The sequence below is a fragment of the Notothenia coriiceps genome, unplaced genomic scaffold (assembly GCF_000735185.1).
Source record: "Notothenia coriiceps isolate Sejong01 unplaced genomic scaffold, NC01 NC01_scaffold00037295, whole genome shotgun sequence".
NCBI classification, from domain to species: domain Eukaryota; kingdom Metazoa; phylum Chordata; class Actinopteri; order Perciformes; family Nototheniidae; genus Notothenia; species Notothenia coriiceps.
In genome coordinates, this window is record NW_011369996.1 from 3,695 (window position 1) to 15,293 (window position 11,599).

Genomic DNA, 11,599 nt, shown 5'->3' on the forward strand with positions numbered 1-11,599 from the left:
CCCCTGGTTTTAGAGAGTTAAGGCGTAGCCCTCACCATGGTAACACCATCTCCCATTTTTACACACATACACGCACATTTACTTGAGGTCTCTCATCTCATAATTCTGTCCTACCCTGCGTTCTACGGCTGTACCCTCCCCCTATATATGCACTCCCTCTCCTCTCTTGCTCATCCCTCCTTCTCTCACACATACAAACTCAACCTCTCCTGCTCTGGCAGCTGGTCTCCTGCTAATGCTGCACCATCCACTGACTGCGAGATGTTCACCCCAGCTTGTAAAGGATCTGCAGGGGAACCGAGGTAAGGCTTTAACACCCGAGCAAAAACACAGCAGAGATGTTATACTGCTGCTGCTGTTGGCTGCTGTCCACATGCAACCGTACGTCAAATGAATGATGGGAAGAGCGTGTGTGTGTGTGTGCTGATTTGTGTGAGAACTCTCCAGCTGGAGTAGGGAGCCTGTGTGAGTTGCAGGCTAGTATAACACTTACACACACACACACACACACACACACACACACAATCAAGTACAGTGTAAATCTATTTCTAGGGTTAATTTTGTGCTTTCTAATTTCTTTAAGTTGAGGAAAATAATTGGGAGTGGAATAGGCGTGAGTTTGCGTGTGTGTGTGTGTGTGTGTGTGTGTGTGTGTGTGTGTGTGTGTGTGTGTGTGTGTGTGTGTGTGTGTGTGTGTGTGTGTGTGTGTGCGTGTGTGTGTGCGTGCGTGCTGTGAGAGTGCCAGAGCAAATTGTCTTTTGAGTAATGCTGCAACGGTGCTGCAATGTCTGGTTGTGGTGCTATATTCTCTGATGGTTTATGGCACCATGTTATGTTTATGTGTGTGTTGTTGTTTGATTGTGGGGGAATGGTGAGTGGGGGCATGAAGTTAGGTTTCTGCATGTGAGTGGGAGGATAAGATCAGTGTTTCTTAATGTTTTTATCTATTTAACTCAAAATACTGTGTTCAAACCACTGAAGGATCTTCAAGGGGAAGCAACAGATACCATTCTGGGACATAAATGTTTTATTTTTAGAAGTCTGAGCCAATGGGTAAATGTCTTCATGCATGCATGAATTTTCCAGCATGTATGCCAGTGGGTGTTCGTCCATGTTCATGAGCATATACAGTACAGTAGATGGTTGTGTGTGTGTGTGTGTGTGTGTGTGTGTGTGTGTGTGTGTGTGTGTGTGTGTGTGTGTGTGAGTGTGTGAGCAACATTCCCCCTAAGGAAACATGGTCCCTACTGTATGCAGTGAAGGAGGAGATGTTATTTGATTTATGAGTCTGTTTCTTCAGAGGAAGCTCTGCGTGTGAGTGGTAATAGTAACATTAAGCATCTTTCAAGACATCGACCAAGGGATGAAGCTTTTGTATTAAGTCTTTTAAAGCAAAGGAAGGTAAAATTCCACTTGCATCATTGGAATAAAATGTGACGCACTTCAGTTATTTCTCTTACAAAATATTATTTTTCATTGTGCTCTTTTCTAGTAAGTGAGACTGTCATTTTGAAAGATTTACGCATTCTTCCTCCTACAAATAAAATATTGAATTAAAACAGAGACAGTTAACCCTGTTCCATGACACCATATTTTAGTCTGTAACAACCAGAACCTTATGGTGCCTCATGTTTGCTAATGTTTATAAACTAGAAATAGACATAGCTGCAGCTTCTACGACTTTTCTATGGCTTTTATGCTACGCTGCTTTCTACTTTCTCTAAAACTGCTTTTTTACAATTTAAATATCAATTGTGTAACATACATGCAACTATATATCTTTCTTTAGTAGTTCACTTGGAAATATGTGACGTAATGAATTTTTAAAAAGATTTCACAACATCTGTAAATGTTTAAAATTACCACTGACTTTTCTATATACTTTTGCCATCTGTCGGATGTGTGATATGCTCATTATTGTGGAGTTATTATTTCAGCTGAAGCCCTTTAAGCATGGTCTGAAATCGCTGACTTTGGACTATGTATTCAGGCTTTAGCCATAAATCCATAAAAGCCATAAATCATGCTCATGTTAATTTATTGATTATGTATTCATACAGCACCTTTAACACAATTTCAAAGAGCTTACATAAGAAAAAAAAGGCATTAGAAAATATGTAGAAAAACTAAGCAAAACAAATACACCAATATATTTATCAAATCAAATCAAGTTTTATTTATATAGCACATTTTTAAAACGATTTTTGGTCGAGCCAAAGTGCTGTACATACAATAAAAACACTTTACAATAAAAACACTTTACAACAAATACAACAGCAAAAATAAAAAAAATCACACACAGGGAAATGTCAGGAGTCGTGCTCCGCTCTGACTAGAAGGCCAGACAGAAGAAGTGAGTTTTAAGTGTAGATTAAAAAACCCCTAGGGTCTGGGCCGACCTCAAGGGACAGAGTGTTCCAGAGCCTGGGGCCAGCTGCTGCGAAGGCTCGGTGTTTACAGTTGAATGCAGTGTGCAAGGTATGAATAAATAACCCCCAAACAAAAAGACAAAAACAAAGAAAGACGGAAAGACTCATGACACAGCATTCCAGAGTAAGAGGCTTGACAAATCACAGTCCTGCTGTGCTGGTGTACGATTGGCTTCTGATTCCAGCTCAAAGGAGAGGGGGCTAATCTGTTCCTCTCAGGTGGAGAGAGTTTGGGATTCGTCCCAGTTTCTTCAATGCACATGAGCATGCACACAATTATGCACTTTCACATGCTGCGCGTGATTTACGTTACCAGTGTCAATGCTTCTGCTGAGCCAGCAGAATAGCTGCGCATCAGAGACAAAAATGTTTATCAAAAAAATAAGTATAATCCCCTTTAAAGTGAATTTTCTCTTTTCTTTTATTATCATACCTCTATTTTTGTCATTGTGCCAAAGCTTTTTCTCAACTGATCTGTACCGATCTTGACTTGAGTCGTCCTCTTGAGGTGATAAAGTCAAATTAATACCTGCTGTCTCTTCCTCACACCTCTCCTCTCCTTCTTCCTCTGCTCACTCTGCTCATCATTAACCGTCTTTCATTAATCCATCCTCCACCTGCAGACACTCTCACCTCCTTTCTCACGTCCGTCACACATGCTCCTGCGGTCAATTAAGTCTCATCTCTGATTGTACCTCATCGCCTCTTGAAGATCATTATGCAAAGCTTTCCAACCCTCTATTGCTCCTCACTTCAATTGCTTTTCTCTATTGTTTGGCTCTTATTGATTCCAAACCAATCTCTTCCTCTATGAATCCTTCTCTTATTATACCTTGTTGATGAGATCAATGCAGCTTTGATAGAGTGACACACAAGTCACTGTTGGAGGAATGGGAGAAACTTCACAGCTTGTTTCTATGTGTGTGTCTATCGAGTGGAACATAAAACAGTGTGAAGAAATTCTCAGAGCGTTCCTGATTAAATAGATTTTAGGTGGGCTTAGTGTTTGCAGTTGCCGTTGTGGAGGTTTCTCATTGTGTTTGCTGGATCCGGGGTCTATGTGCCACCCTTTATACTTTATGCCAGAGTAGCAGTGAAGAGGAAGGACGTGAATTAAATGAATGTTTTTCTCTGATCAAAGTCGTCTGGAAGAGTGAGCAACAGGGAGGAGGGGGGGGGGATGAAGGCACCGAGGAGGCTGTGGGCGGAGGAGGTGCAATGTGTGTGTGTGTGTGTGTGTGTGTGTGTGTTCGCGTGTGTGTGCGTGTGCAAATGTCAAAGCTCGTTAATTTGTGTGCATGAATGTGCACAAGAAGCTAATGTGCATGAGCGCATGACCGTATCTATCTTCGGTTGTGTGTGATTGTGTGTGTGGATGTGTACATTTGTGTGTGTGTGTGTGTGTGTGTGTGTGTGTGTGTGTGTGTGTGTAAGAGAGATCCGGAAGAGTGCGTTTATGGGTTGGCTTGCTGTCACTTTTACTAAGATCCACCAGCAGAGAGAACTATAGGGGGGAAGGGAGTAGGTCAATAAAAATAGAATGCTAACAAGAACAAGGTTCAATGAAAAGTGAAAGATGAGAAAGGCGAAGCTATAAGGATAATGGCAGAATTACATAAGAACATGTTACATGTATAGGTATAATATATAAGTGTATGTACGGTACATATATCTGTGCACATTTCTACACCCAAGACAAATAAGCAGTACCCACAGTCCCAGCAAAGGGATATTAAATAAATTAAAAAATAAATAAAAGTTTGAAATTCATTAGATTATAATGCTTTACTATTGGTTATACTGCTAGTTAAAGTGCAAAGTGTGAAGTATAATTGCTTTGATTTGTGTCCCTTACATATGTATTTCCACTTTCCTCTTCAGTACATTTTCAGGGGCATAACTTCCTCGCTGCCTCTGCTGCTGCATTACTGTGTTTCTCGGTGTGTTTCTACCACCTGTGGCTAAAGACTGTTGTCTGCTTGAATCATAACTTCTAATATTGATATATTAATGTGTTGTGATGTCCGTTGACAGCCTTCACAGAGCTTGCCTCAATGGGAGCAAGTTTTAAGGCAGACATACAACAACCATTAACTGAGTGATCACCTAATGATAATAAGAAAATGATCTTAGTTTAGATGGAATCAAATGCATCAGATGTGATCATGGATAACTAATGCATCAGTTGAAATCAAACCATGCAAGAGTCTGCCTTAGAAAAGAACAGTTTGTAACTTAAAACAATTCCTTTATTAGAAAACAGGTGTCAGTATGCAGGTAAGAAAAGAGGCAGATTTATTTAGTCTGTGCTCGTATTTCAGTGTGTCGTTGGTAGAGATGTATTAGGTGGTGATGGATGTTTAGGGCAGGAGCCATTAACACACAGCATTAGCTCTGAATCCGCAACCCTCCTGGAAAACCTCATATGAGCAAATAACCTATTAGACGCAGGAGGGAGGGAGAGATAGATGAAGAGAAAGAGAAAGGTCCCTCGGATCCGTCTGGGCGTATATCTCCCCCCTGGGATCCATCTAATGACTAAATGCATTATTACACGGTTGGGAGGGAGATGGAAGAGAGAAGAGGCGGCGAAGAGAGAACAAAAGTAATAAAGACGGAAACATTGCATCTCTTGTGGAGTCTCACAGCCAATGGATCATGGATAGAAAGTTATTACGAGTAAGACAAAGGCATTGAAATAAAATAAACATGCCTGGATTTATAGGAAAAAACATTTAAGAGAACACAATAAAAACTGAATTAGGAAAGTTTCAAATATGTTCTTGAACTGTTTACTGTTTGTATTTATTTATAGAAGGACCATGCATAGAAAAACATTCATCTCAGCAAAGAGAAGAGATGCAATATGCCAGATTAAAGCTAATAGCTAATTTCCATCTGTGTAGACATTTCCTAATTGAGACATCAGTGAATTCATTTCACACACACTGCGTCATTATGCACACTCATCATCTGCAACACAGTGAAACACCTTCTGCTTTTGCTCAGGGTTTATCATCACATATGGGAAAACATTTTTCCTTGACTATGTTATGAGGTCAGTATAGCTCTGCTTTTATGTGTCATGGTTTTAAAAGACCAACCTAGTGCCAACACCCCAATATGTTCTATTAAATTCCATAAACAATTCCATTTAAACTCTCAATGGCCAATGCCCTTGTTAAGATGGATATTCCAAATGCATGAAACCTGTAGAAGGAGAGGTCACTGAATTACAAAAATGTGTTCTTTGTTGTTATGTCGAATGTAAATACTTAAAGGGGCCCTATTGTCCTGTTTGGGGCTTTCCCTTTCCTGTAGTGTGTTATATAGGTTTTTGTCCATGTAAATGTTCTGCAAAGGCTAAATGTTCTGCAAAGGCTAAAACACAAAAAGTGTATGATAGAGGGAGTTTCTCTCTCACACATTCAAATGTTTGACATTTTATTTTCTTTCTGGCGGAGAGTTATATTTTGCCACTCTCCTTCATTAAATATTGCTACAGCCAGCAGACGGTTAGCATAGATTAACACAAAGACTGGGAATAACGAGCCAGGCATGTCTGCACTCACTGAATTTGGAATAAGCAACTGCTTGCCGACAAGTTTTCAGTATTCAACAACAAGTTCCTCTGCAAATTATTGCAGCGCTAATGCAGACACGATGACTGTTGGAGGACTGTGAATACAAATAGCATGTTGACGTGCAGCTACTGTTTCATTTAGTTTCATCCCAATTTGGCTTTACTGTATCTCTCTGTTTTTCTCACCTCTGTGTTCCACCCACCCACCCACACACACACACACACACACACACACACACACACTCATGCAGACACACAAATGTCAAACCTGCTGTGTGTGGTGGTGACCTAGTGTCATCATCCAACTGGTTGCTGTATGAGATGTCACACAACCCACTTACTAACACCTCAATGGTAACAGAAAATGTGTGAGTACAAGTTTCACATTTACTGTAAGTTCAATTTCGGCGTGATCAACTCAAAACCAGTAGGGGGAAAATGAGGACGAGAGTGTAACATAGCAACACATTATCTTATCAAGGTCTTAAAAGTTAACTTAGAAACCCAACCTGCTGCATTATTGTTGATTAAAAGACTCAGTAGGGACAGCTGCCTGTGCTACAACATGTTTTCAGTATGGGAATAAACAGCCAGGTTCAATAAATAATTGATTGTGTGCGTGTAACATGCCATGTAACATTAAACAAGGAGATCGTGATGCTGAGCTTAAAAAACAACTCCTGTTTTTCTTTGTCTCTATAGCAACACGATTCTATATTTGTTTATTCTGCGGAACATTTTCATTTCATTAAAACATGTATTAACCTTGCCCAATACAACAATCATGGGGTGACTGTTTGATTTAGAGAACAAGGATACAAATAAAAATGAAAACAAATAATTACATGGCAATGTCAAACAATATGACGAGACAAGTCAAGATAGATTTATAATAATCTCATAAGAACATTTGTGACATAAATTGCTCAGGTATTGCATATAACAACATATAGTGGGTATTCATGTGTGTATGTATGTATAATATATACATAGGCTATATGTATATATTCTTTATATATTTTTTATTTGTACTCCTCAGGATTGTGAGAAACAGCATTTCGATCTCCCTGTCACACAAACAGAAGATTGACAATAAAGTTGACTTTAAAAATAAATGTTCCCTACTGTATATTGAAAAGTCATATTGCACATGATATTGTAAGTAGTAAGCTAGTGCACATGGTATTGATGACATGATGCATTTGTTCTGCTGTCAGTGCTTTATTAATCCAAACAGGGACACATGGACATTTCACATTTGCATAGATTTTTTAATCGAACCAATATTAGTTTGGCCACATGGGGCAGCACAACGATCTTTAAACAAAACATTGATCACCACTTTTGAAGTTGTTAGCAAACAGTGCTTGCAAGCAGATCACACGTGGCATTCCTTCAAAGTCGTTTTATGGGCGCAAACAAGTAAGTCTCTCCATCAACACGCCATGTATCTGGCTCGTCTTTAGCCACTAAATTCTTCACTGTGTCTGTCAGCTGTTTGATGCTAGACATGTATGTAACTGTCAGTTTTAGGCTTATTTGGCCTAATTAGCAAAACAACAGCATTGATGTTATTATAAGTATCATGAACTCATCTGTGTCCAGTGTCCACACACCTGTTGTTGTGTCACACAAACGCATGCCTGTATAGCAGAATGTCTTCATCACGTCGGCTGACTGGCTGCACAAAATCGCAATATGGGCTAGTGTAATATTCATATCGCAGGGAGCAATATGTTAGTTGAAGGTTATGTGTTAAAATACAATTTGAAAGGAGTATTGTAGTGCGGCAGCCATATACAGGCTATAGTGTTTCACATACTTAAAACATGTATCTTTAGGATTCAGATCTTCTCGAAAATTCCCACTAATCTTTCATAGCCTCTGTTTTAATATGAGAATAAAGATGCACAACCACTTCATCCAATACCGTTATTGAAAATTCAGTCAAATAATCGCAATTCTTTATTATTATTTTTAATGATGCAGCCCTACATGTAACACATATTACTTAACATATCTGCTTACTACACGATAAATACATTTAAGAACCAACAAAAGTGTAGACATTTGACATGTGCTTCTTTCTTTTCTGTTTACTTTAATTTACCTCCAATAAAGTGTTGTTTACAGGATATCTCTGAACCACAAGACTAGAGGGAGGGTGAGGTCTGCACTCAGGCTGCACTGTCAGTTTGTATGCTGTTAAACCCATTTTCTAGATAGGCTACTATTTTATTTTTTTCCTGTAATTGAAATAATTACTAATGCAATGCCAGACTGACTGAAAGTGTGTGTGCGCCCACAGATCCTCAGATACAAACCACATTATGCCAGTGGAGCATTGTATTGCTTTAATCAGTGCATCCTCACTCTGATAGGGACTGGGAGCACATCCAGGCAACCACTCATCAGCCTCAGTCAGCCCATTGATAATATTTTATTGAGAAAGCTTTTGAGGATAATAATCATCCTCATGAGCTGCTTGTTTGGTTTCTTGGACTCAATGAGCACAAAAGTGATTTATAATCTAATCAAGGTCCCTTTAAAAAAAGAAAGGATGTCAGAGTTCAGGTTCAGATTCAGGTTTTTCCCTATGAGGATTATTAAAGGTCCATTTTATCTTATCTTGAATATGGAAAGGAAATCTAGACCCTCATTGATACATTGATACACAAAACACTGTAAAAATAAGTATAGGTGAGTGAATACTACCTTTGTTAGAGTTGAGCTCATCTATGAAGTGATCTAATTAATCGCCCCTAAAATGCCAGCTTTACTGCATTTCAGTGTTTTTTGTATTGATATGAATTGATGAATTCAATAACACATCTGCACCACTAACATACATTTATTAACCTGTTAAACCCCGAGCCTGTTTTTCAGGTTTCAGGCTCGAAAATGACATTCCCAGAACAAATGACCATATATTCCCTTCTAAAAGGGTTAAATTAATAATCTTTTTTCTCAAAGTAATGATAAACCTGTCAGTTGGATGTAGAAAAGTCAGATTCACTATAGATGTTTTTTATTTTAAAGAAAATTCAGATTGAACATGGTAAAAAACTGTAAATTATAGTGTCGGTCCAAAATATATTTTGTACTTATAGTGAAAACTAACCTTGGATGATGGGTTAGTAGACTAAAAGCTTTAGGAATCCAAAGTACAACATATAATAAGTACCCTGTATCAAGATTGATGCAAAACAAGTGATATTTGANGTCAGTTAACTGAGATTATTTCCGTTAATCTGGTATAACACATTAATAGGTTCTTAAATATTAAGATCCCCTGAGACACAGTGTCCTGAAAAAAAAACCCAGGGTCCCCGCCGGCGGGGACCTTGGGACTTAACAGGTTTTTAATGAATGTAGGTCCTGCATAACCTCTGTTTTGTAGATGGTCAATGTTAGACTAGTTTTAAGATATTTACAATCTAGGTTATATGATGCTCATATGCATATATTTTGTAGAAGTTAACAAAATATTTAGGTTTTGATACGAGTTTGGACTTGTTGACGTATTTAGCTAAAATAAAACGTTTTTTTTAATCATCATTTTGTTCAGCTGTGAGAGAGCTAAAAATAGTCCTTTTAGATGACTTCAGTTCTAATAGCCACAGAGGTGATTAACCAGCTTGGTGACTGACATTATGAGCTGTTGTTTAGTCTGTGAATGAGCTCCCCAAACATCACTCTTTGACGTCAGAAGCGGGTGATAAAATAATGAAATCCAGACCTCAGGGAAGCTGGTTCACACATTCTTTCATATATTTCTTTCTACATACAGTGAGGATAATTCAAATGTCAAATTGGAGACAGGCATTAATCCAGCAATATTTATTTGGTGTTGTTCTCTCACCTTATAATGAATCTGCAATGTGTTGTCTGCTGATTTCTGATCAATGTGGTGTTTGTAGGCAACAGGATAAACAGATAAGAGGATAAGAGTTTAGTCATGTGTAGTGCGGGGAACATCACATTGTAAAAAATGGAAGAATGTTAATATTATTATAACAAGGTCTTATAATATATAAATAGGATGTGAAACAATCAATTTTTAAAATCACCAAAGCAGAAAGCCTCACATGAAGTTTCTTTGAAACCTTTTGAATTATTTTCAGTTGGTCAGCCGTGGGAACGTTAACTGTGAGAGTGAAACCTGTCAAATCTGGAGTGAAGAGGAAGGACACTCCCTTTGGTCACAACATGGTGGTCTATGAAAATAACTCAGCATGACTGCACTGCTGTTACCACTCCCTTTTCTGTTAGTAATCTAATATTGCACCCTTAAAAAACAACAGTTTCACTTTTCTGTTAAGCAGAAGTTCCATTTGACACACACTCCTGCTGTGACGTGTTAATAGATGTCATGAATCAGGACTTATTAAGCTACACAAAACATACAAATTAACTGTACCCAATACATTAACTGTACACATTACTGTAAGCGTCATTTACTTTGTGAGAACTGTGAGTGACCAATAGGCTCACCACAGGTTACAAAGTGTAGGAAGTGACCCAATTCTCTGTGTGTGTGTGTGTGTGTGGGGGTGTGTGTGTGTGTGTGTGTGTGTGTGTGTGTGTGTGTGTGTGTGATTGTATGATCATGAAATAATATATTGATGAAGACTTAATTAATTAATTTGACNGTGTGTCGTGTGTTGTGTGTGTGGTGGTGTGTGTGTGTGTGTGTGTGTGTGTGTGTGTGTGTGTGTGTGTGTGTGTGTGTGTGTGTGTGTATGTGTGGCCTAGCATTACTATACTTGTGGGGACCTAAATCTGTTTACACAGTCACGTGTGGGGACTCGCCTCCCTTATGGGGACAAATTGGAGGTCCCCATGAGGGGAATCATTAATTTTAGGGTGAAAACTTGGTTAGGTTTAGGATTAAGGTTAGGGTAAGGGTAAGGGTAAGGGTTAGGGTTAGGCATGTGTTGGTTATTTAAGGTTAGGATAAGTCTCCAGGAAATGCATGTAAGTCAATGTAATGTCCACTGAAGTGATGTATACATGGTATGTGTGTGTGTGTTTGTGTTTGTAAAAGAAACAGAGAGTCAGAAAGGAGTATGTGGCCCCTCCTCTCCTTGCTCCTCCCCCTGCTTGCGTATGGACCTCAGTGTACCTGTATGTGTGAGTGTGTCAGATTGTTGTTGTGTGTCTGTGAAAGCAGAAGAGCTAGCAGCGTGAGGGGGAATAGTAGTAGACTGGTCAAGTGGCGGAAAAGTGGAAAACGACAGCTCTGGGGAGGCGAGTGTCAAAGAAGAAGAGAACGGAAAGAATAGAGGCAAGTGAGAGAGATAGAGGCAGGGAGGGAAGGAAGGCAGGTTGGGTCAGAGAGAGACACAAAGTGCAAGTATTCACAGTAAAGAGAGAGAGTGCGTGTCAGCAGAGCACACTTCCCAGAGGAGAGCGAGAGAGACTGCTGAGAAGTTCAGTCTGACAAAATGCTCAGGAGGAGGAGAAGTGTGTCCTTTGGCGGATTTGGATGGTATGTTACCTTTTCATTGGATGCTACTGTGTGTGTGTGTGTGTGTGTGTGTGTGTGTGTGTGTGTGTGTGTGTGTGTGTGTGTGTGAGTCGCGAC

The 11,599-nt window shown here is 39.2% G+C and overlaps 1 protein-coding gene across 2 annotated transcripts in view; it reads left to right on the top strand.

Annotated features, from left to right (window-relative positions):
• Positions 1–203: 203 nt before the first annotated feature.
• LOC104967438 (rap1 GTPase-activating protein 2) overlaps positions 204–11,599 on the top strand; it is an 83,050-nt gene continuing 71,654 nt past the window's right edge. The window contains exon 1 of one of the 2 annotated variants that reach the window (XM_010796887.1): positions 204–302. In XM_010796887.1, coding sequence (XP_010795189.1) covers positions 262–302 — 41 coding nt within the window. In that variant the 5' untranslated portion in view covers positions 204–261. Of the gene's footprint in view, positions 303–11,202; positions 11,504–11,599 lie in introns of those variants that run through there. The other variant, XM_010796886.1, reaches the window with a different exon arrangement.